At 49.5% G+C, this 24075-nt stretch overlaps 8 protein-coding genes and 1 non-coding gene across 9 annotated transcripts; 4 read left to right on the top strand and 5 right to left on the bottom strand.

The window, feature by feature from the left end:
* Positions 1-50: 50 nt before the first annotated feature.
* BO87DRAFT_437955 (uncharacterized protein) lies at positions 51-1012 on the top strand (the record flags this gene model as incomplete). Its single annotated transcript, XM_025627873.1, has 3 exons — positions 51-432; positions 493-770; positions 827-1012. 3 exons carry the CDS (start codon positions 51-53, stop codon positions 1010-1012), a joined length of 846 nt encoding a protein of 281 aa, XP_025484579.1.
* Positions 1013-1220: 208 nt separating this feature from the next.
* On the bottom strand, positions 1221-2223 carry BO87DRAFT_437953 (4-hydroxybenzoate octaprenyltransferase; the record flags this gene model as incomplete). Its single annotated transcript, XM_025627872.1, has 2 exons — positions 1221-1917; positions 1976-2223. The coding sequence occupies 2 exons, from the start codon at positions 2221-2223 to the stop codon at positions 1221-1223; spliced, it is 945 nt and encodes a 314-aa protein (XP_025484578.1).
* An 854-nt stretch (positions 2224-3077) lies between these two features.
* BO87DRAFT_348879 (glycoside hydrolase family 95 protein) lies at positions 3078-6152 on the bottom strand. The gene is made up of 7 exons (XM_025620991.1): positions 6012-6152; positions 5680-5956; positions 5537-5619; positions 5213-5469; positions 4299-5165; positions 4011-4242; positions 3078-3964 (listed from the first exon to the last, which is right to left on the bottom strand). The coding sequence occupies exons 2-7, from the start codon at positions 5882-5884 to the stop codon at positions 3173-3175; spliced, it is 2436 nt and encodes an 811-aa protein (XP_025484577.1). The 5' UTR covers positions 5885-5956; positions 6012-6152; the 3' UTR covers positions 3078-3172.
* Positions 6153-6225: 73 nt separating this feature from the next.
* On the bottom strand, positions 6226-8283 carry BO87DRAFT_372316 (monooxygenase). Its single transcript, XM_025622253.1, has 5 exons — positions 8203-8283; positions 7826-8052; positions 7164-7746; positions 6743-7111; positions 6226-6683 (listed from the first exon to the last, which is right to left on the bottom strand). Exons 2-5 carry the CDS (start codon positions 7957-7959, stop codon positions 6339-6341), a joined length of 1431 nt encoding a protein of 476 aa, XP_025484576.1. The 5' UTR covers positions 7960-8052; positions 8203-8283; the 3' UTR covers positions 6226-6338.
* A 4273-nt stretch (positions 8284-12556) lies between these two features.
* On the top strand, positions 12557-13596 carry BO87DRAFT_297961 (oxidase ustYa family protein; the record flags this gene model as incomplete). The annotated part of the gene is made up of 5 exons (XM_025619036.1): positions 12557-12785; positions 12843-12965; positions 13013-13131; positions 13187-13298; positions 13340-13596. The coding sequence occupies 5 exons, from the start codon at positions 12557-12559 to the stop codon at positions 13594-13596; spliced, it is 840 nt and encodes a 279-aa protein (XP_025484575.1).
* A 1655-nt stretch (positions 13597-15251) lies between these two features.
* Positions 15252-16529, top strand: BO87DRAFT_421263 (uncharacterized protein; the record flags this gene model as incomplete). Its single annotated transcript, XM_025627046.1, has 1 exon — positions 15252-16529. The coding sequence occupies one exon, from the start codon at positions 15252-15254 to the stop codon at positions 16527-16529; it is 1278 nt and encodes a 425-aa protein (XP_025484574.1).
* Positions 16530-17053: 524 nt separating this feature from the next.
* Positions 17054-20700, bottom strand: BO87DRAFT_382171 (bifunctional cytochrome P450/NADPH--P450 reductase; the record flags this gene model as incomplete). Its single annotated transcript, XM_025624592.1, has 5 exons — positions 17054-18573; positions 18637-19623; positions 19687-20127; positions 20193-20438; positions 20580-20700. The coding sequence occupies 5 exons, from the start codon at positions 20698-20700 to the stop codon at positions 17054-17056; spliced, it is 3315 nt and encodes a 1104-aa protein (XP_025484573.1).
* Positions 20701-21488: 788 nt separating this feature from the next.
* On the top strand, positions 21489-21560 carry BO87DRAFT_t28. Its single transcript has one exon. It is a non-coding gene; the product is annotated as a tRNA-Arg (tRNA).
* A 379-nt stretch (positions 21561-21939) lies between these two features.
* On the bottom strand, positions 21940-23931 carry BO87DRAFT_403058 (glycoside hydrolase family 16 protein). Its single transcript, XM_025625735.1, has 2 exons — positions 22681-23931; positions 21940-22617 (listed from the first exon to the last, which is right to left on the bottom strand). Exons 1-2 carry the CDS (start codon positions 23475-23477, stop codon positions 22323-22325), a joined length of 1092 nt encoding a protein of 363 aa, XP_025484572.1. The 5' UTR covers positions 23478-23931; the 3' UTR covers positions 21940-22322.
* Positions 23932-24075: the final 144 nt, after the last annotated feature.

Here is a 24075-nt window from a genome sequence, read left to right as displayed (position 1 = left end):
GCTCTTACCATCCTCATTTCCCAGTTCTTCCTACTCTGTCCCCTAGGAACATGGCTCCTACCACCTCAGAGACCACACGAGCACTACGAAGCCACAGCAACATGCCTCAGGCAACCAGGACACCACAGCAGCTCTTCTATTACCTAAAAGACCGAATACTGCAGGCTAATGGGCCGGATTATCTTGAAATGGAAGGAATACCCCCCGCCACCGGTCATCTTGTCGCCCGGAGCCTTTCGGAGGACGGCGATGTAGAACGCAAGAGTGTGATTATGGGCTACAACTCTATCACTCAGACATTCTCGGTGAATATGCCTAATGGTTTACACAACTGCTGCCTTAGTTGGGCTACAGAACAACATAAAGACGCGTTTATGCAGGGTTTCTTCGCACCTGGTGAAGCCAGACATGTCCGTCTTTGTGGAACCGACAGTGAGTGGACACTATACTGCTGCGATGTACATACGATACTCACAAACATAACGTTTATAGGATTCGACAACTTTCTCCCTCCTTATACTGCAAGCTACAAGGAGCCAGACGCATTTATCATCAACCCAGCGTCCGGATCCCCGCTACCCAGTATCGTTACGGAGTCTGGATATTCTGAGAGTGTAAGGAAGCTTTATGACCACAAAGATCTGTGGCTACAGGGGGGAGCCCCGCATGTAAACGTCGTGATTCTTCTGAAATGGTACAAGCGGATAAGGAACCGCATAGCTGGCTGGGTTGAATTACATCGACGGGGAGTTGGTGTACCTTTGCGCATTGTAAGTACTTCCGTGGACCATAGGCTGTGATGGCCCAATGATACTAAATAGAATAGACTCTATTTCCTGCACCACCTTCAGGAACACCTCCCCAGCATCTCACCTTGTTCAGAAGCGATCTGTACCCCGGTGGTGTTGTGCCTGCTGGTCGAAACGCCAACGACGCCTGGGAATGGAGTATCGATATTCTAAGAGAACATGCTAGAGACGCTATGAGGCGGGAAGGACTTGTGCCCGTCTAATATTTGATGCACTGAGAACCGTGACTATAGTCTGATGGTGCTCTTCAGTATCACAGTAGGTATTATACCGTCCTCACCCACATTCTAACTCCTGGGTTCAACCAGTTTACCCACATTTAATATGATTAAGGAGCGAATATGAAATTGTAATGTATTTATGTCCCCTCCGAGTTAAAAGACAAAAATAAGGGAGTTGAGCTGTGCCTTCTCAGGAAAACCATGCTTGAAGATAACCTTCCACAAGTGTAACTACCATAAGGTAAAAGCCAGCTTTGATGTTAAACTTAAACACACGTCCCCCAGATGCGCAGTCACTAAGATCCAAGAGAGATATGCTCCGTATCGTACTTACCACCCATACCCCAATACCAAAGATCCAGTAAAAAAGAGAGCGATTACACAGGAAAGCTGCCGCCACGAAAAATGCGATAGAAATAATAGCAGCGAGGGCAAGAAATAATCGAACACGCTGACCCAGGAACACCGCCAGCGACTGGACTCCGCATTTTGCATCATCGACCATATCCTGAACAGCGTAGGCAGTGTCGAGGAAGATAATCCAGCAGACAGTTGCACCGAACAGAGCCAGAACTGGCCCATTGAATTCGATATCTCCATTCACAGAGACATACCCTGGCAGCACACCACTGGCAACAGAGAGGCCCACCACAAGCTGAGGGAAGGGCATAACTCGCTTCATAAAGGGATAGACCAAGCCCAGTAGCCACGCCGGTGTAGTGCACAGAGTTGCTTGTGGTCCTAGTGTATACCACGTAGTCCCTAGGGTGAGAAGCATCCAGCAAAGGAAGAAGAAAGTAGCTTGTTTGACAGAGATGAGTCCAGACGGGAGTGGTCTGCTTTTGCATCGCTCGACTTGTCTGTCGTATTCGACATCACAGATATCACTGCTCATGTCATTTAACAGCTGCTTGTATAGCAGATACTGAAGGGGGATCTGCTCACTTCCAAGTACAAAACGCGGCATGAGAGACCGTTGCACTTGCCCAGATGCCGAACAGAACCCAGGCAAGTGACCATCCATCCGTCCTGTCTGACTTCGCACCAATACTGGCTCCCCACACAGCTGGGAAGACAGACAGCCAGGTCTCGTGGGTATGGAGACGAGCCATTTCCCAAATCGCGCGGATGCGCTTGCGTGTGTGGTCATCCAGCATATCGGTCTCGGGGATCAGTTTTCCTGCGACATCCATAATGGTTTTGTTTCACGATGTCACGTAGAGTGAGATAACGGGATTATTGTGAGGATAAGCACAGCTACCGTTTGAATGAATGGGTTTAATATAACTTGTCATGGTCATCTGTTAGCGAGTTAATTTATGTAGTAGGGGACGGTGTGGGGTATCTCTTTTGCCCGAGGAGATACTCCGGTAGATCATCCATGCCATGCCCTGCCCTGCTTATGCCTGCATCTAGATCATACTACGGTATATTACTAAACCTTGACAGGCTAGCAAGACTAAGCTCAGCGCTTAAAGCGCTGCAGATCCGACGGGCCCGTACGGCATGTCAGATAGTAGTATGGATATGAAGTGGAGTGATGTATTGCTTTTTCCTGTCTTTGGATATATTATTGTATGTCTTTCACGCTAACTTGGGCATCTTAGAAAAAGAAATCATTCCCCTCCCCCCTCTCAGTCATGATCCTACCGAAGTGATCATCCCTGTCAGCGAATTTAGCCAGACTTCGCGTTGAGAGAATCCCCCAACTCCTCCTCATGCTGCAGCAGCTTATCCTGCAGGATACCTGGCACTGGTAACTGGCGAATACAACTTATTGGTTCACCTCTGCAGTAGGCTCACTACCCCTGCACTGCTGATGAAGTGGGGATAACCTACAAGCCGGGTTGGCGCGAAGATGCTAGTCCATGGTGGTGATCCTTACTTGTCTTTTGAAGAGTGGTCCAAGTTTCCTGCTATGGCTATTGTGCCATGTCCCGTACTTGATCAAGATACAAGTGGAAGCAATCTACACGTGGCTGAGCGGCTGGATGTTGTTCCTAGGTGCTCCTCAGGTGGTTATGGTTTGATTAGAGAAAGAGGGGTCCTCATAAATCATACTATATAGCAGAGTATTCATGGTTGACACCAGCTGGACCAGTGGCCAGCTACGATCACCCTGGCAGTATAAAGCAGAAAGTCTCACGATGACGAACAATCAATCGCCTTACCACCCGCAACATAGAACTCCACGCGAGAAGCATCGCTCCCCCTCGCAGAAAGATCCGTCTTGCATGAATCGACAACACCACTATCATCCCAACTGAAACTCACGACACCACCACCCCGTAATCTCAATCCATCAACACTCCCACCTCCCCACGCCGCCGGAATTGCCGGTCCAAGCAGCACAGCCTGCGTCTTACCCGCACGAGCATCCGCATTGGAACGGTCCAAATCCCTAATAAGCATCTGAACCATCGCCCCAACAAGCCCGAAGTTAGCATCGATTTGGAACGGCGGTGATCCGGAGTACATGTCGAATCCGTTTTCGGCAAAGTTATCTTGAATCGCGAGCGAGAGTTCGGAGTACGCTTCCTCTGTGACATTGAGAAGTGCCCAGCAAGCACTACGCCATACCTTGGCCCAGCCGGTGTTGGAGTCTTCGACGCCGGTGCCACGGGAGTAAAGGGTTGTTTCGACGGCGTCGGTGATCGTTTTGTTGGATCCGTGCACGGAGGAGATAATGTAGCCTGGGTACCAGCCGTAGAGGTTGGAGAGGTGGCGGTGAGTGTCGTTTTTGACGTCAATGTCGAGCTTCCATTCTTGGATTTGGCCCCATGAGCCGATGTGGATGCCTGGGTCTAGGGTGGAGAATTTGGAAGTGATGGCGTTTTTGAAGGAGGTATCATCGTCGCCGGACGCGGTCCAGCCTTGCAGGACGTGGTCGAATACTTCCCAGATTAGTTGTTGGTAATGGGTGCAGCCGAAGGTCTGGGGCGTTAGCTGGGCGTCTGCTAAAGGTTCATTGGGCACTTACTGTCGGTCCATGCTCGGGTGAGTTGCAAGGGTTTACCACTAGAGTGCCGTCTTTGAAGTACTCATCTTTCACAAGCTGAGAGAGCCAGAACTGCGCTGCTCCTTTGAGAATGGGATAGCCCTTTTCGCGATACCAGGTACTGTCCTGGGAATAGTCGAAGTGGTCCCATACGTGATGTGACATCCAGGCATTTGTGGCAGGGTAGTCAGCCCACTGCGCGACATCTTTCATGCTGATTTGGTCAGTGTTGCAACTTTCACGCCGTTAATGAGCTGCTGATGGACTCACGCTGTATGTCCAAACGTGTTCATCTCATCGTGCGTCACCCAACCTTCCGAGGTGCCATACAACAACTCTGCTGTCTCTGCGCCTCGAGGCATCCATGTCTCAGCCATGTATGTCCAGAGTGGCTCAGTCAGTTCACCTAACCCTGTTTGCTCAACGGCCCAGTGGTTCATCTGTAGGTTGATGTTGGCATGGTAGTCCCCGCTCCAGGCCGGAGAATAGGATTCTGTCCAGAGACCTTGCAAGTTAGGCGGCAGAGACCCTGGCCGCGAGCTTGATATGAAAAGGTACCGACCGTAGTCGAAGAGCAAATTCTCCACGTAGGGATCCCCGGGCTGGCTGTAAGACGACAGAAGCTCGGTAGTTGGACGGTCGGCTGAGCCATTGGGATCTGGGAGGGTTAGTGTGAACTCGTTGAAGACGCCTTGGTAATCTTTGATGTGAGATGACTTGAGTGCAGAGTAAGTCTTTTTGGCAGCATTGGTAGCAGCTTGGAGTACTTTCGTGTACGGGGATTCCCCTTGGAACGAAAAGCTAGCTTTTGAATTCCCATTGGAGGCATCATAATTGGTGTCAGCGGCAAATACAAGGAACACCTCCTTTTCTCCCTCTGGTACTTTAACAGTTGATGAGGAGCAGAGATCAGATGTATTGCTTGACCCGGGAACGACAACAGTCACCCTGGCGTTGTAAATCATCCCGATAACGGGATATGTCTGACCATATAGGCTGATGCTATTCCCATGGCAGCTGACATTCGGGGCAGGCGAGGTGAGCTGATTCTCGAGGCCAAATGTAATACCAGGCAGTGATGAATTCGAGCTGAGTTTGTAAACGCAAACATTATCTGGATACGAGCAGAATGCTTCCCTGGTATCTGTCAACAATCGATCCATGGGACCGTTGAGGCTGCTTACCTTTCGATGTAAGTCTCGGCGGTGCTGAAATGATCCGAGTAAACAGCCGAACTCAGGTCCAAATTCCGACGGTATCCATCAACATCACTCAATTGGCCCATGTCGATGGTCAAGTTTGCCAACACCTGATACGAACCGTAGTACGGATACTCGCCCAGCAGCGCAGAGACATTGCCTGTCCCATTCTGGAATATCCATTCCCTGATGCCAGGAAGTGCACCTGCCTTGGAAACGTTTGGATTTCCTCCGGAGTATGTCTATATCGCTGTCAGTATTTATTTAGCCTCGAAGGCTGTTGATGCGGGTTTTACACGTTCCACGCACCGGACTTTCAAAAGGCCCTCCGCGCCACAACGAGTCGACATTAAGATTTACAATCTCATTGTCGTAGGAGCCCACAGGCATGGCTAATGAGCATTTTAGCATCCGACCGTAATAACCTTTCAAAGTCTGGTCAAAGTAACTACCTCCCAATCGTCCATTTCCTAGAGGAAATGCAGTGCTTATGAAGCTACTGTAATCTCCCGGGGAATCAGACCATAACGACTTGGCTTCCGCGAAAGGCAAAGCCAATGCCCAAAGGGCCACCGATGATCCAGAGATGAGCATTCTGCGTGAGCTGGCTGCTTGGATCGAAGGCTGAAGTGCAGCGGAGAAGGGAAAGGGGGCCATTTTATCGCCGTTGTCGGTTAACCCAGCATATGATTTATGAGATGATCACACTGTCGAATGATGGGGAATGAGCTGAAAACAATTATATTAGCTGCAGCTACCTACATTAAAACCGAGGTGTACCGTGCCTCTATTGGAGGGATATCTCAGGAGGATAGGAACCGTCCACAGTAGTCCCGTTAGCCTGCAGATCGGCGAAACCGGCTTCCGATAGAATCGGTTGCATTTCGCAGGACTGGACCAGTTATTCCACGAGAGGATGATGCGGGGAATCGGTGGTCTGATTGTGATTGCTTGACCAATTTGAGGGAGAATCAAAGAGATGTACGCTTGAAACGGAGTCGGGGACCATGTGACCCGGTCTATATAGCCTAAATATCACGTCTAAGCAATGAGCGCTATACTAGTGCCAAAATAGTCCGTAAAGAAGAACCAAATCCCGAATGAGCATCATCTACAATTTACTCTTCGCCGCCGCCTCGTTGGCCTTTTGCCACATCCGAATCCGGCGCTCATGCCCAGCGTTGAACAAATCCAGCCACTCCTGTTCAAAGGGAGGTAGGACACGCCCCGGCTCGCCTGCCTTGGGGTTGCCCGCCAATTTACGCAGGGTCTCAAAATATTCCCGGAAGTCCGGGTTGATGACGCTGAACCCAGGCCCATCGCCCTTCTTTGCAATCCGATCTTGTTCCCATTTCTGCTGCTCCTTCAAGGGTGGCAATTGGGCCTTGCCAGCCAGGACCCGCGCCGCAGCCACAGCCTGCCATTCGAAGATCTTAAAAGTCAATCCGGCGCCAACCTGGTTCGAATATTAGCTTGAATCGTTCGATACGTGACAAGATGAGCATGAGTACATACCGCTCCCAAGAATGCCAGAGTTGGATCGTTCTGGTGGAAAACGTGCAGGTATAGATCCGGAATACGGTTGTTTCTGGTCGGGATATCCGGCAAGTAGGGCAATGCCCAGGTGAAACCCGTTCCGAAGATGATGTAGTCCACATCCGAGACCGTGGTTCCATCTTCGAAGTACACCGTCCTCTGCCCATTTTCAATGGAGACGCGCGAAATGGGTGGTTTGCGATTGATTGACGGGTGTCTGAACGCGTAATCCCCAAAATAAGGATTATACCGACCTCGGACCACAGCGTGGATGGGGGATTGTGCAGAGCCGATCAGGCTGACTGCTGTATCTGCTGCAGACACAGAAGCTCCAACGGTGACGACTTTCTATATGTTGTTAACACCGATTGGTGAATTTAGAGTCTAGATAGCACCATACTTTTCCGCGATAGCGTTCGGGACCACGATACTGCTTCGTGTGCAACACGCTCTCTGGGTCTTGGTCGATCCATTCTTTCAGGCCGGGGATAGAGGGGACATAAGGCACAGAAAAGTGCCCCGAGGCAACCACCAGTGCATCAAACGTCTCAATCCACCAGTAGTCATACCCACCCGGCTTGCCAGCCCGCCGCAAGACCAGTTCCCATTTACCGGTCTTAGGGTTTTTGACCGCACGTTCCACGGTCGTGTTGTATTCTACAAGATCTTGATAACCATTGCGGTTCAGAAGATCCTCAACATACTGCCGAATCACGGTGTGGTGACGGAAAGGGGTGTCTGGCCCATGCACCGCGATTGACATCTCCGAGCGGATTGTCGGGATTGACTCTTGGGAATACTCCATGGTCGCAACATCCACATTGGTGTGCAAATTCGGGTAGATATGGGAGTCAGTAAAGCGATGCTGGGTCAATGCTGGTGTGAACGCAGGCAAATCGGATGGAACTGGAATAGGAGTATCCGCTGTCCTTGTGGATAGCTTATCGACATCCAAGGGCACCTGTTTCTCGTCTCGCGAAACCCTAGTGTCGATTAACTATCGGTCGCGTAAACCAGCAAAGAATTGCTCCAAAACCTCTGGTAGCAGCTGTATAGACATACCAGCACCCACCGGCTTTTTCCTGTCTCTCGAATACGCGCACCCGGTCAAATGCTTTCTCCTGCATCAGGGCGTCCACGGCAATGGCGCCCGCAGGCCCCGTGCCAATGACAGCCACGCTCTTGATTGGAGACATTTTGAAGCAAGCTCTAACGCGTCGGTGGTATGCAAACCGATGTTCTATAGCTATAGGAATTGCTCACCCTCAGGGTTGGTGGTTGAGATTATCCTGGATTGCAAGGGGTCAGTTTCTGAGTTGTTCTAGCCAGCTATCTTGATGCCAATCATAGCGCGGATGGCGTCAGCGGAGCCCAGTAATACATCGACATGGGCGCGGGTGATCATCCAGCCCAGTTCTATGCAGGAATATTGTACTCACAGAAGCTTCTGTCCCTAAACTAAGTTTCTGTGGCTTATCAACGACGAGACCTAACCATTGCGGTTCCGAAGCACGGTTCACTTTGCGTTTATCTCATTTTTCTTCGTTCTCGACGCTGACTGGTCCATCTCAGCCTCCTGTCACGTGGTTGCTGTTAGTCAGTTTCATAAGCTCTCCCATTGGCCATAGTTACACCAAACGGGTTCCTTTCCAAGCATCACAACCAATCAGCTTGTGGCATCGGTTGGAGTCTCTCAATATCCAACTGCAATTGTGATTGTATTCATTGAGTTCGGAAAGACTCCGAAACACTCTCAATAGCGGGACTTGAGTCACAGCAACTTGCCGTATCGGGCAATCGGAGTAGTATGAACGAATGCCCTCTCATTCACCGCGTACTGGACTCTTGAACAGAGTGGGAACGTAGTCCTTGGGTGTACTCCAAGGTCGCAGAAGACTGAGCTGGTAGCCACAAGTAATCACTATAAGGGTTAACAGTCCTCCCTGATATAGTACAGCCTGCTATGTTTGTCCAGAGTCACGGAACCAGCTGATACAACCATTCAGATGCATGAAGGTCGGGGCTATTTAACACATACATGGTAAAAGGCAAGCGATAGAACTAGCGAATATTGTGCACTATGGCGACATTGGCGCACGAGAATAATTAAATTTGCAGAATTATCGACTGCGTGGACCTCGTCTCACCGAAGTTGAACAATTGTATCCTGGGTGGTGTACTAATCATCTATTCTTTGACACTTGAAGCGTCCTTCCCGAGGTCCAAACTGTTGGCCAAAGATTCGTCATCAACAGTCCAGTTTTCCCTGAACAACTCGACATCTTCAGACATTCCTCGAGGGAATGACTTCTCCGCTGATAAAGCTCGACACTCCGGTCTAAGATCATGCCATCGTAAGCCTACCCGTAGTCACAAGTAGAGTAACTAGCCCCGAAGAAGATCAACCGCCCATCACATCTGGGCACTGTTGCGCAGTGCTACCTCTGATTAGCCCAAGGGACTAATTAGGTTGGTTGTTCCCCACACTTAAGGATGATCTTTCTTTACTGAACCTGAAACACCTGTGGGTTTCATGGTAATTCTTGAAGCCTAAAATTTGGGACCTGGCAATTTTCTACTCACCTTCGATGGATCTAACATCTGCTCATGTCCGGTAGAATCGCATTGAATGGGTCAGTGCATGTCCTTTTGCATCAGACCTCTTGATGACGTGTAAGGTTTAACACGAAACTTCCAGGACTTGGCACATGTTAGTAGTCAATGTAGCCGATGATCTTTAGTCTTTCCTTTTGATAAAAAGAAGGCACGCAACTAGACTCACGTCTGACGCCAGATTAGACAATAAGTATCCGCTAGACGTATGAAGCATGTCATGAGAACGGGAGAGTCGTAGACACTGATGAGTAGGCTGAGGAATGCCCATTAATCTAGAATCAACGGTCAATATTTCCGTCCCTATTGTCAAGGAGTGCACATGTCAGCTGGGGAGGGGCAGCTTTGGTTTCACTGGGAGATTTGTCACACTGTTACAGAGCGACTAAGTCTCATTAGGCAGGCATGGGCGTGAAACACCCGGTTCGGCGATTGGATACAAGAACTATATTATGTTGAAGTAGAAAAGACCCAATGTGATGTGTATACATCATATTCAGATAGCCTCAGTGTCTGGGATGTAAACCGCTCCTGGTCGAATCTGACAGCTATCGATTCTGCAATGGTCCAGGTCATAGTCATCGCTGCAGATGAGATCTATCCCTCCAGTATGGGTAAATGATTAATATGACAGGCCAGATGGATAATTTTGAGGAGCTATTCATTGATTGGAGCTTGGTTCTGAAGCATGAACGGTCGAGGTGTGTTTCAGGTTTCACTCTCCTCTGACTGGGTTTGCCTATGCAGTCATAGGTGGTCGTGCCATTTTGTACCAGTGGTGATCCTATAGTCAAAAGCTTGGTGTGATGAATTGAGGTCTAGGGAACTCCTGGTCAATTGATATGCTTTCTTTCCGTGGCATTTATTTGGCCAGATGTCGAGAGTCAGTGGTACTCCCTATGATTATGGAAATCTGATGAGCTAGGTCAAATGTAGATGATCCAGTGTCAATATTACAGGCATTTTGCATATTTGCACGTGTTTGGGATAGGTTTCAAGTAAGCCACGACAAGAGTTATTATTAAGAGCCAAGGAGAGAAAGGAACAGTAACATTCTAGATCGGAAGGCAAAAGCCAGAACTCCTCGAGGAGATACACTCGTAAACACAGGGACCAAAATCCACTATAATCATACAATAATATGTACCACCACACCAAAACGATCAAGCCCAGTTATGGGGTGATCGGCTGTTGATTTTCAGGTATTGTCAGTATTAGGAACTTTGACATGTCGAGCTCAAACATTGTCACTTACAATCACAACTGGATTCTGGGGTTGCCTTTGCCCTCGTTGATGTGGCGATCATCTTGGTTGTCGTGGTTATCCATGACATGAATGCCGCCCAGGAGCTGGTAATTATTGGTTGGCCTATTGTGACTTGGCCCAGTAGAGAGGGCTGCTCCTAATGCGACGAAAAAGAAGACGTAGGCAATGAAAGTAAATTGCATTGTTTCCTGTCAAGTGAAATTGCAGATGGAGTTTCGCAGTATGACGGCAAGATAAAGGATGCGCAATTGAGCCTGGGTTTCAGAGAGTTGGGGAAGGAGAGACTGGTAAAGAAGATGATATCGGCTACTAAGTGGCTATTGGCACTTATTAAATAGTTATATCGGTTTAATTCCTACAGTAGGCAGAACAGGAAAGCTCCCCCCCCCCCCCCCCCAAATGTGATAAGCCACAGAGTGAATTCACTATGGCTTTGTACACTTATCTGCATTCGAACCAGTTCTGCATCATGACTAGTGACACGTTATTGCAGACTTTTATCCGCTGTTTCTGGCGATAGTCCTCTAGTTCTCAAATCTATGACAAGTGCTGATGGCCTGATGCAGCCAGACACCGTCAAATAGATGAGTACCTGAAGTGCTTTGATTTTTTTTTTTAAAATAAAAAAAAAAAAAAAAAACCTATATTGACAGTAGTTTACGTATCATAACAAAACGGTCAAAAGCTTGTCTGCACGAATACTAAGTACGGAGTACGCTTCGGCAAGGGGCAAAACATATGTTAGAAAGCGCGCCTTGACTTGGCAGGTCACAGGGTTTATTCAAGAATGAAATGTATATTTCCTTTTGGAATGAAGTGTGCAGGAGGAGGCTCATGATCCCTCATGAAGTTCACATATCTATCAGCATGATAAAGTTCGAGATTCTATCATTAGCCTTTATGCGTCTGCCAATTTGTAAATTATTTAGCCACACAAATCTGGCCATTGCGTAGTAATATTTGTGCACCTTTGTTGACCTCTCCTACTAGGTATTTAGCTGTCTCTTGGATGGCTATTATTTCGCCCCTAGCTTCAAATGAGTGCTGGCGCAGGAGTCCTCTGCCTAAAGCATATGGGACAGACCTCGACAGTGGCTGTATTTATGTGAGAAGGTCAGTTGATTCCAGGTCAAACCTACCACGGTACTGAGGAAGACCTGCTCTTCAGGGGCCGTGGACAGTATGTGACATGTCTTCCAATCATTGGGCTCATTTGGTGAACCGGATACGCCGAGTCGCTAAGCAATTGCTTAGTGGAGAGGATCTCTGAAGAACTTGATCAATAAAGCATGGCATATATCAATAGTCGTATTGCTAAGCAATCTTTTTGCACACATATTGACCGCAGCTTCGGGAAGCTACCTACTTGACTTTTTCTGAACGGCCTAAAAAATGGATACTTTCCCCTGATGAAGCAGCATGTAAGTGCGCTGGATTAGCACGACACTTCGTAGCCCAAAACTATTCTCAGAAAAATTTGAGATACCATGACATTTGAAAAGCTAATATCTGATGATAAGGGGATTATCTACGACTTAGTGGTGCCTATCAACAATGGGACATATCACAAAGCACATATTGATATGAGATTAATGATGTTTTGACTAACTAAGGAGATCGATAATATATGTTAAATTAGCGAATCACATTAATCTTCAGCTAATGCAGTCATAACTCCTCAGCTGCCACACTAAGAGCCAGCTAGGACAAATAATTCCCGTTCATTGCCATATATCATGGAATTATTCGCCGCATTCTAGGCCGACAAGCAATAACAACGAGTGGAAATTAGCCCTAGGAAAATCCTCAAGTTCAGGACGAGGCAGCTCATCCGAAATGGTTAGTCCTTGTTATTTCTGCGATTTAGTGTTTCTTTAAGCCTCTCCTAAATTTCTTGAAGAATCTGTTTTAGAATGCATAGTCAATCCAAGTTTTATGAATTGTCCAGTCACGAGTCTAGACGGCTCACCGAGGATGAAGAGGACAGTCATTCTGTATCCTACCCGAAAAGGCGATTTCCTTATATATGGAGTCTTCATATTGTTATCTTCTTTTTGTGTTTGTTTATTGCGATGTCAGGATGGATGAGGCACCCAGCTACCCCTACCGACCTTGACTGTGCTACGCAGCTTTCGCCGTACTGTTAGTTTTGTATTCATCTATTCCTCTATATTTTTGAATACTTACCAGCATATATAGCGCCCCTTGCTGGTCTTGTTGAGTACGAGGATATCAGGTTCCAAGGTGATCTGCAGGACGTGAACCCATGGAAAGGAAAACCGAACCCTGCTCTGGATGAGGCATGGGAAAATATCACACATAGTAGGCAAAAGCCTTCTCTAACAATTATGTGTACTAACATCGTATAGTGTGGAATATCCAAGTCTCCGCTGATGACATGCTTCGCATGAAGAAGCCACTGACTCAAGTCAAAGCTCCTCCACATCTCGGCAATGGCTATGTTGGTGGAATTGAAGTTTTCCATCAGGTATGAACGTTTATCACGATATAGGCCTTTTTGGGTAAACTTCTAAATTATACAGCTTCATTGCATCAATCTCATTCGTCAGTACATTTATTATGACTACTACATGCAGCCTGAGAATAAGCCACTCTCATTTCTGACCTCACCAGGGAGACCCCGCGCACACATTGGTAAGGAGCCTTGATTTCTTGATGTCATGCCTAACATGCAGCAGATCATTGCATAGATATATTAAGGCAGGTGATCCAATGTAATGGTGATGCTGGAGTCGTAACAGGAAGTTGGGTAAAGGGCTACAGTAGACCACAGGTTGACTTTAGCACCTGGCACAAGTGTCGTAAGCTTCAGCGTTTTATCGATTATCAGGAAAAGGCTGTGCTAGACTATGAGCCTGTGAAGCCCCTGGATGCTTTCGAGCTTGATGACAGGCCGTGCAAGCATGTCCCCATGGACCAAATATGTCCCTAGCAGTGGTTATAGTTGATTGTAGAATTAAATGATCCTGTGGATTAGAGTATTCTTACTACGTCTGCGGTACGTATCTAATATTGAGTGCGTCATGTTCTTTGGTCTCTTGTAGCCGTATTGTATGTACTATTATATGCCCTGCCCATTTATCCCTATTTTCTTAAACTTATATGCAAAGAATAACTACACACAACACTGGCACTTGGTTTCATCACAATTTAATGGGACTTGGCTCTTCAGACACTTGCATCAGGTCTTGCTTTAATGCAGTAATGACCTTGTACGTACTGAGACAATATGAAGTATCATACGAAGGTAGCAGGTTAGGGTCGCCTACCCAGCGCAAATTGGCCTATATGATGCCTTAATGCCTTAGGCACAACGAGTGGGAGAGAAATCCGCCGATCGACCCTGCGATTGCCCCACAATTTGCCCGTCCCCAACTTGTTCTTCTTTTTGAGTCTCCGGAATAGGACTTCCAGAAGATTTGGAAATTGCCTTGTCCTTCAGGGCCGCGTACTCAATCCAGACGACGGATAAGCCATCTACCGTCCACCATAGGGAGGATTACCGTGCCGTCTCCCCGCAACCTTGAACCTTGATCCACCACTAGTATTTTAGCTGACGGACAACGGTCTGGCAGGCGTTACTCCTTGGGCTTTATTCTCTTACAAGTGGTTGGGCTGTCTAGTCTGGACTTATGACTGTGCTTACCAGGTTTCTGGAATTGCCGCAGCAATTGATCTCTTCCACACTATTCTTTGGCATCTGCAGCAAGGCATCTCAATACAAAGGCCAATGGACCGTCAACACTTCAAGGATAGGGTCAAGGCTGACGCAACCAGCCAGAATGTACCTCGGGCACTGATAAAGTGCCCTGTATGCCTGGAACGCTGATCAGGAACATGGTTGCGATTATTCGCTCCGATTGGCGGCTGAATTAACCATGACCCATGCCTACTCCGAAGGACGACTCCAGACCCATGGCTCTCCACGTTTGTGATTGCGCTTACATGGGCAAGGAAATTTACTCCCTCAAGACCCTGACTTTGTCAGTATGCATCACACAGAGAATGTTTCATGGGCTCATCTGGGGTAAATTGGCTAATCAACATCATACAGCGACTGGTGGTGCCATGACGGACGTGTCGAATAAGGCTGGGTCAGTTCCCTGGGTCTAACGGTTCGGCCTCATTTTTGGGAGCATCGATCAATTTCTGTCTTGGACTAAAACCCCGAGCCCGCCAGTGTTTCAAGATCCCTGCGATTTAGAGTTGGGCATCTGAGCAGACACAGCAACCGACTCCGAAGCCAAACTTGCTCATGAAGCGGATTGATGTTGGTTCTGTCCCGCCATAGTAAGATGCCGCTTGCATCATCTGGGAACGCGTGCTCAATCCCATTGCAAAACCTGGTTCATCGATGATCTCATCCGATCAACCCTCACGGACGGCATGTTGAGCCCCTATGCCTATCAGCATATCACCTCTTCGCGAGCGTCACCCACCGGCAGACATATAAAGGATCCTCGTGGTCCACGTCCCCTACCCACTGTCTATCAGGCTTCATCGCTTCCTTTCCTTCAAATTTGATAGTCGCAGCTCTCGGGCTCTTCATACTTTCTTTCCACAACACTTAGGATAACAAATACTGCAATGAAATTCCAACACGTCGCACCGGTGTGCCTTGCGGGCTGTGCCCTGGCCTTGCCGACTCCGGTCGAGAAGAGACAGGATCTCTCCGACCTCCTTCCGTTCCCTATCCCAAGCGGTCTAATTCCGACTGGCCTCTCCCTCCCATCTGGTCTCTCCCTCCCTTCAGGCCTCCCCAGCTTCTCTCTGCCTACGGATCTGTCCGACCTAGGCTTGAAGCGCCGGGACGTGCCCTTCTCTTTGCCCTCTGGTGCTGCACTCCCTACAGACTCCCCGGGACTGTCTCAGCTACTGCCATCTGGTCTTCCCGACCTGTCCGGCCTCGGCATCACCCTTCCCACCGGGCTTCCATTTGAGAAGCGCCAATTCGGCGGTGGTGGGGGGCCTGAAGGCGGATCATCTGGTGGTCCATCCTTCGGCGGCGGCGACTCCGGCTCATCCTCCAGTCCCTTCGGTGGCCTATCCGGCTTTGGTGGTGACTCCTCTTCCTCCGACTCCTCCAGCCCCTTCGGAGGCCTACCCGGCCTTGGTGGTAGTGGCTCATCCTCCTCCCAGTCCGGTGGCTCTCCCTCGCCCTCCAGCGGCTCATCCTCCTCCGGTGGAATCCCCGACTTCCTCAACGGCCTCGGAGGCTCTTCCAGCGATTCTTCTAGCTCTGATCAGCCCTCCAGCGGCAGCCCTCTCGGCGGCCTCTCCGGTATCTTTGGCGGGCTCGGAGGCGACTCCTCCCAGTCTTCCAGCGGCCCCTCTAGCTCCTCCCAGCCCTCCAGCAGCGACCCCTTCGGCGGACTCTCCGGTATCTTAGGCTCTCTCGGGGGCGGCTCCAGCTCCTCCTCGTCCGGGGGTGACTCCTCCAGCCCTTCCCAACCCTCCGGCAGCTTCCCTAACCCCTTCAGCGGCTCCTCTTCCTCTTCCTCTTCCTCCGACTCTTCTGCCCCGGCTCAGCCCAGCGGCGACGCCCCCAAGCCCGAAGCAAGCGGCAGTGCCCCCCAGCCCAGCGCCGCCTTCCCAAGCATCAGCCTTCCCGAGCCTACCGGCAGTAGCAGCAGCAGCAGCAGCAGCTCTTCCGACTCCAGCGACAGCGACAGCGACAGCGGCTCTTCATCCTCTGCGTCGGACTCCGAGCCCTCTCTTAGCCTTCCGACTCCGTTGGCGTTCTCGCCCGGTGGTCTGAACCTCCCGGCTCCTTCGTCTAGCTCGGCTGTTCCGACCAGCTCGGCTGTTCCTACTAGTGCGGCTGTGCCGACTGCGCCGTCTTCGTTTAAGCAGTTCTTTGCTTAGAAAGATGGTCGACACGGGTTATACACAGATGGGTGGGTAGAAGTAGGTAGATGGATGATGGGATTAGGTGGATGTGATGATGTCATGCTTGCTGGTCAGGATACGAGGATATGAAATTTACATGGTAGTTCTCTTTGTTGCGATGGTTGTGGTGTGTACCTAAATTGTCAATGAGATGGATGGTCAGTTGCTCGTTTAAGTGTGGTTCATACCGTAGTAGTAATCTGTTCTGTGGATTGATCTTGGCTATTTCAAAACGCATTTGTTTCAGGGAAGTAGCCAAGGTGGAGGAGTGATTAGAACCGTCCTGGCTGTCGGACAGGTGATATATGTGCGGTAATACGAAAGAAAATGGACATTGTGGTACCTCTTAGACCCAATTCATGAATGTTACTCTGTTCTTTTAACCGCAAAATAATAGATTGCCTTTATCACTAGATACTGAGACGAGCACTTGCCCAAAAACAAGCAAGACACAATACCACTGCAGAGGTGTAAACACATGCAGCGTATCCAAAGTGTATTCAAGTAAACACGTCAGTCGCATAACGCATGCTCGCCTTCAAGTGATCAAAGAACTTTTCAACCTCCTCATCATTCACCTCAGGTGGGACATCTTCCTGCTTCGTTTCCAACGCAATCCGACGACGCTCCTTCTTCACATCAACGTAGATATTGTTAAACGCTTGGCGCACAGCCTTGCCTAGTTCCGCGCTTCCACAAACATAGATCCTAGCCCCCTGCTCAAATAGCGAGACAACTTCGTCTCGGTCATTTGTAATCCGGTCCTGGATGTGCTGGGCTACAGAGCCGTCGGAGGGACGGCTGTATGCCCATCTGACGTCGACGATACCCTTGCGAGACCATTCAGCGAGCTCTTCTGCGTGAATGTCGTCCTTGCCTTTGGTGCGGCAGCCGACGTAGAGAATAGCCGGGGCGGGCTTTTCAGTAATAGAGTCGCTTCGGCTGAGGATCTTTTCAGCCCGGTCCATGACAAAACCGCGGAAAGGCCCTAAGCCACTTCCTGCGCAGGCCATGATCATTGACGTGTTCAGGTCGGTGGGGGGCTTGAAGCCTGAGTGGGAGGGACGGACAGCGATGTGAACGCGCTCGTCAGGCTGGAGAATGGAAAGGTAGGTAGAGGCTACGCCCATGTACGGCTCGTCTGTGCCGGAGAGAGAGGGTGCGTTGAGCACGGACACCGTAATTGAGCATTCTGTCGGGTCCGCTAGGGGTGAGGATGAGATAGAGTACTGGCGTACTCGCATGGGCGGGAGCATGGCTAGGAAGTCGCCGAGCGGTAGGCCGATGGAAGGATAACGATCCAAGATGTCCAGCAAGCTGAGGCGTTTGGTGACAACCTCCTCATTGAAGCGGCTAGGACTGTTGGCCATGTATCGCAGCTCGGCCTGGAATTCTTCGTCGGCCACGGCTGCATCTGCCAGAGCAATCAGGTCTCGTTTGGACGCGGGTTGGGACAGTTCAACATAGGAGGAGAGGAGAGCGAAGGCGGAGATAGGGGTGTCAATGGGAATGGCTGACGGTCCGCTTTGGCTCTGGGATGGCTTGCGAACAGTCAAAAAAGCATCCCAAGGCAGTTTGAACCGACGCATTGCTCGACGGACGATGCTCGTTGGGTTCACGGGAAGCACGGCAAGGTAATCACCGCACTGGTAGGTCATGTCGCTTGGAAGCTTGATTCTCACCAGTCGTTTCGCTGAAACGTCGGGTGCTGTTAGGAGTTGGTTCTCAATCACATATCCTTCCTGCAGCTGAAGACCCAAGGTTGTCACTCGCTTTTCTGAGCTGAATTCGACTTGTAGGCCTGAGCTGGCTTTCTTGCCAGCCTGACCCTGAGCTTTGGAGCCAAATTTCGCACTTATGGCAGGCCATAATGCCGACTCACTCCAGTTATCGAAATCAGTAAACATGTCGGCGATGGCGGTATCAACTAATCCAATATCACACAAGCGATTCCCACCATGCTCGCCCACCAGCTCATTGATGGCTTTTGGAATCCGGTAAAAGGTAGCAGTCCAATCATCTTCATACGGTGATCAGCGAGTTACATAGAATAGAAAACACATGAGTGATAAGGGATACTCACGATGTCCACAACCGAATACGGCATAATTTATGCCCTCGAATTCATTATCCTTCGCTCCGCTTAGCCACTCGAAAAAGTGGGCCGCATTGTCAGCGGGTTGGCCTTCATAAGATGCAGCGATGAAAACCACAGGATCTCCTTTCGGAACATTCTCAGTGGCGGAATCTAACGAATTGACCTTGGCACTAAATCCCCATGCGGCTGCATCATCTGCCAATCTCCGAGCCAAAGCCTCGCAGGTTCCGGTGTTACTACCGAAGAAAATGTGCATCGGCTTCATGTCTCCCTCAGGAAGGGCTGCGTCTTTCTTACGTTCCCTGCTAGCTACCTTGGAAGATTCAGGAGGCACGGATCCACTGTTCAAAGCTGACTCCAACGTTATCGGGTCCAGCCCATGCCTGAGAGTAGCTCTCATCTTGAAATCCTGCGGCTTGATAGTGAGTGTCTGTTTGATCCGCAGGTCATAGCTTGGATCATCCAGCTGAAAGTTGAAATTTTGCAACAGCAAAGCAATGGCCAGTAAGCCTTCCTGCCAGGCAAATGGCCGCCCAATACAACCTCGCATGCCATTTCCAAAAGGCTTCCAGGCGTTCCGAGGGAGATTGTTGAAATTCTCATCCAGCATCCTCTCCGGCTTGAAGTCCTCGGCGTCCGCACCGTAGACCTTGGGGTCGCGGTGTAATTTCGGGAGAAGCACCGTGATTGGCTCGTCCTTGTTAAGAACATATTTTCCATTGCCCAAGATCACAGGGTCTTCTTTGTTCTTAGTCGGATGCGCATGGACTTTTATGGCACTCGCCGGGGGGTTAAGGCGTAGTGCTTCTCGCATGACCGCATTGATATACGGCAACTTGGGGAGATCATCCACGGCAATCTTCCGTCGGCCAATCACTCTGTCCACTTCTTCCTGTGCCTTTTTATACGCAGGTGCATTTTTGAGTAGATAATAGAAAACAAAGGACAGCATTCCAGATGTAGTTTCGTGGCCTGAGGGAGAAAAAGGTCAGAACATGATAAATCACAACGACCAAACTCAGACAAAGTACCTACCTGCAATCAAAAAGGTAATCATGTTGTCAATGATTGACTCATCACTGAGGCCCTTCCCTGACTGAGGGTCTCGGCCAAGGATGAGAGCGTTGAGCAGGTCCTTCTTGTCTGATGGATGCTTCCTCCTATCTTCGGTCAAATCCTTCGCCAAATTCCGCATATAAGAAATATCGTTCCAAAAAGAATTGTTATCGCTTGTGGGCAGTTGATTTAACAAAGATGGCCGCTGTGCCCTATAGCTAGCTACCTGCAATCCACCAACCATCGCTTCTACGAAAGGGTGCATGCTATCGTGGTAGAAAGAGTTGAAGCGGGTTCCCATGGCGCAGAGAGCGATGGAGTCGAGAGTTAGGCGGGTGAAATCTTCCGTGACCACAATGGGAGTCTCAGGTCCCTGTCGAGCCCATTTCATGACGAGCTGGTTGGCAATGTCTTGCATCTCTGTGGCAGATTGACAACTCATTAGTCCGATGCAATAGGGGTACAATTGGCGATGGGCTGCTTACCATCGAACATGGCCCTAATAGATAGGGGCCCAAAAGCAGGAATAAGGACACGGTGCGCAAGCGCCCAATTCTCTTCGCCGGGGTACCGGGCTGTGAATAAACCATCGTGAAGAAGATGGCGAAGCTGGCCCAAGCCCCCATCTACCGATTTAGCGAATCGCTCCTCATTGCACGCTTCGTCGACGAGTTCTTGAGTAGAAATCACCACTCTCGACACGCCGAAAGTGGTCAGGCGGTAGATTGGACCTTGGCAGATGCATCACAGTTAGCAGAGATAATCATCTCAATGAGAGGAAGAAAGAGTCAAGGCTAGCTGACTCTGGAGTGAGACGCAAAAGGGATAGAAAAAGCAAAAATGACATTGTGGAGGGGTAAGGGCGGGGTTACCATATTGATCTGCCAGCAACTCAAAGCTTCGGATTGGCATCTCCTGGTCAATATCGTAGACATTTCCCAGAAATGGAACGCCTTTGGGGCCTGGGATAGGAACATGCTTTACGCTGCTCATGATGGTGTCTGGATATGGATTGGTGCCAATTGCACTAGTAGCTCTTGATGGAGAAGATGATTAGTTCTCACAAAAGGTCTGGTGGAACAAACAACACGGGGTTTAAGTTTCTCTCAGCGACCACAGATCACCTGACGGAGACACACTTTGATGATGAGTCGAACTGAACTTGAGAGGGGACAGACACATGCAGAAAGGAGACTTTATACCTCGTAGAATTCTGAAAATATCGCGGTCGGGGGGAACGTATGCCTGATGATGGTGCATAAGTCCAGTGCAGATGAAGTGTCATCATCACTCCACGCCATCATATGCGGAAGGGAATCCCCAGCCCGAAGGCCGCCCGACTGCAGTGCATACCAGGGCAACCATACTTAGTGGCGAACGTCATGGGGCTGATGAGAGTGGATCATGATCCAATGTAGATCAATGAGTCCAGAGGACGGGATCGTAAGTAATGGAGAAACCAGCGCATCTACCGCGGCCTGTAAGCACTAGCGGGAACCTCGGCCAGCCAGAGATGGAGGTTTACTATTCATAGCTGGGGCATGAATTATGATTAGCAAAGGGGGGCATATGATCGGTCCATCGGTATGTCGGACACGGAGATCGGTGACAACGGACCGATGGCTAAGGTTAGTAGATACTCTCGTGACAACTCCAAAGTAAGTAAAAGCAACGATCCATGGATGCTCTCTTTTTATGCCACTTTTGCGTTTCGGTGGATCCCCATGATGCTTGGTATGTGCGTATGATCAGTCATAATCGCCCCACTTTGCTATCTAACTGGTCTCGTGGCGCAATGGTAGCGCATTAGTTTCCGGTACTAGAGGTTGTGCGTTCGAGTCGCACCGGGATCGTTCTTTCCTTTTTGCCATCCGACAGTTGTAATACTTTCTTTTTTGCACCGCATCTCACTCAACAAGCATCCTTGCGTCATTAAATCTCCGTCTTGAACCGTGTTCCCGGTTCACAACCTTATCGCTCTGTCTCGAGGCCTGTCCACCGTGCTGAAGCGGCCGCATATGCGAATGCCCAGAGATAATACACCCATCAATAGTAAAATTAGTAGAGCACCGTAGATGATCGTCGGCGCGCTACAGGACGTGACAGACGGCGGTATGACTCGGTCTGCATCACGATGGAAGCACTATACTACAGAGATAGGCCGACGGGGCTAGTCAGTATATCAGTCAGGGTGCTTAGCTGATTTCGCAAAGACATAGAAGAAATAATCTGCATAGCGCAGAAAGAATCCTTTTAAATGCAAGTTGGTATATATACAAGAGGAAATAAACGCTCGTCCTAGGGCAACAGGACTGAAGAAGATGATGGGAACAATATGAACAAGATCAAGAATAACTCAGTAAAAGTAGGATAGTGCGCCGCTCTCCCGATCATGGTGCTCACTCAATCTGGTTCAAGAACAACTCCAGCGCGACCTTGGCCAGCAAAGCAGGCGCTGGTATGGATTGCTTCGCCGCATTGGTGTGATGGGCACGCAGAAGCTTCATACAAATCCCCACAGAAAGAGGTAAGATTGGCACCCCTGGAACAAAGGTTGGATTTATCGTTTTCGTCATGGACACAGAGGTCATTTTCGAAATGGATACTTCAGCCGGCTAGGAGACTGGCTGGTAGCCCTTATGTTTCCATTCGCTTTGTTTCCACTCGGACTGGAAGTTGTTCATCTCTGTCCGTTCGGAATCCCACTTCGCGTCGTTCAGGGCATGTTCGAGACGGCCCCTCTTGCGCTGCCGCACACAGAAGAAGATGAAACCAGCAAGACAACTGGCTCCGACAGCTGCTACGCCAATGCCGACACCAGCCTTTGCGCCACTTGGTAGCTCGTTCCATTTTTCGGACAGTGACTTCGGAGGAGGCTTGTTAAGCTGTTCCACGGTGGTCGAATTACCACTAGGATTGGAGAGTCAGTATTGTAGGTATAGTGGGAGAAATTGGCTATAGGGAGCTACTTACGACACGACCTTGATGCTCTCCCAGGATCCCGAATGGTCTGAGTACGTATACTCCTTGCCGGTGTGGAAGTCATGCACGCGAACCTTCTCAACTACCATGGTGTACGGGCCAGCCGAGTAATCAATCTCGCCACCTGCCCATACAATGGTACCATGAGGCTGACTGGGATCGCCGGCAGGCCAGATTCCAAAGCGGATGTTGCTGGGGGTCTGGGGGAAGTTCTTGCCACCCACAGCATCTTCATACTTCAGTGTGCGGACCAATTGCTGGTCAATCCACCACTCGACCTTTTCACTCGTCCAGTAGGTGGTATAGTTATGGAATTCCGTGTCGGCATTAGGAACGTAGTGGAAGCCACCCCGGTCGAAAGACGTGTTGTTGCCCTTGCCGAAATAGTTGGACTGTACCTCACTGGTGTTGTATCCCACCCATTCCCAGTCAATCTCGTCCAAGTCATCCGATTGGAGCACCACACTGCTCACTACACCACCACCCTTGGCCATCTTGACATGAGACTCGACAATGCCAAAGAAGATGAAGAAGTTAGATTGCATAGTGGGCGAATCCATCTTTTGGGCGATGGAGAATTCCGCACCCTCATCGGTGATGCCAATATTGCCGTTGGTGACATTCCAGATCGTGTCGTCGAGGGTAGAGTTGAAGTACCAGGTATGATTGGTACCTAAGGCTGCGTCTGCAGGACATGTTGTATTGAGTGGGTTACAGTTGCTGAAAGTCTGAGCGGTAACAAGACTAAGACTGGCTACCAGCAGCGCCAGTACATGAAAGAGTGACATGATGGCAGGCTGTGTTGTCGAGGGTCACCACTCCCCAGAGATCTTGGTTGCAATGAGCGGAGCGACTCGGGTCAAGTTGCGGGTCAAGGATCTCTCCCGAATGTGATAAAACGTAACAGAGGGATCTAAATGGAGAGATCGAACCCTACAATGGCGTTGTCGAATATCCAACTGTTCCCCACAAGAAAAAAAGAGTGACGATTATTGAATGAATGGCAGTGCGATCGAATCGCACGAGGTGTTTGATGCCCACCGGCAAGGGAACGAAGGGGAGCAGGAGAAAGACAGGAACGAGATGAAACGGAGAAGAACAAACGACAGGAGAGGAGAAGAACGAGAGGGTATGACGGTTTTCCTTTCAATTAATTTAGAGCCATGGCATCCAACCCACACATGGGCGTTGGCAAACACTTTGCTTTCCCTTTTTTTCGTCCCCTCATCACTAATATCCGAGTCATGCTTATTTTTAAACCAGCATGTCTCTCTTTTTTCTTTCCCTACATTGGATGTCACTAGTTCGGCCCTAAACATTAAGGGGCACTTTTGAAACAGGAAACTGCCCGACCAAGAGGGTATGGCTAAACGGTATTGGGCCTAG

The sequence above is a fragment of the Aspergillus neoniger genome (assembly GCF_003184625.1).
Source record: "Aspergillus neoniger CBS 115656 unplaced genomic scaffold BO87scaffold_2, whole genome shotgun sequence".
Taxonomy (NCBI): Eukaryota; Fungi; Ascomycota; class Eurotiomycetes; order Eurotiales; family Aspergillaceae; genus Aspergillus; species Aspergillus neoniger.
This window is presented reverse-complemented; position numbering and strand designations above follow the sequence as displayed.

Excerpts from the sequence above, each read along its gene's own strand:
- BO87DRAFT_348879 (XM_025620991.1), bottom strand. The coding sequence starts at position 5,884 with ATGGCCCCCTTTCCCTTCTCCGCTGCACTTCAGCCTTCGATCCAAGCA. Across the intron at positions 5,620-5,679 it reads AGGAAATGGACGATTGGGAG|CCATGCCTGTGGGCTCCTAC; the intron begins GTAGTTACTTTG and ends AATGCTCATTAG. Across the intron at positions 5,470-5,536 it reads GAGGGCCTTTTGAAAGTCCG|ACATACTCCGGAGGAAATCC; the intron begins GTGCGTGGAACG and ends ACAGCGATATAG.
- BO87DRAFT_372316 (XM_025622253.1), bottom strand. The coding sequence starts at position 7,959 with ATGTCTCCAATCAAGAGCGTGGCTGTCATTGGCACGGGGCCTGCGGGC. Across the intron at positions 7,112-7,163 it reads CCGAACGCTATCGCGGAAAA|AAAGTCGTCACCGTTGGAGC; the intron begins GTATGGTGCTAT and ends AACAACATATAG. Across the intron at positions 6,684-6,742 it reads CTCTGGCATTCTTGGGAGCG|GTTGGCGCCGGATTGACTTT; the intron begins GTATGTACTCAT and ends TATTCGAACCAG.
- BO87DRAFT_403058 (XM_025625735.1), bottom strand. The coding sequence starts at position 23,477 with ATGTCACTCTTTCATGTACTGGCGCTGCTGGTAGCCAGTCTTAGTCTT. Across the intron at positions 22,618-22,680 it reads GAGAGCATCAAGGTCGTGTC|TGGTAATTCGACCACCGTGG; the intron begins GTAAGTAGCTCC and ends CTCCAATCCTAG.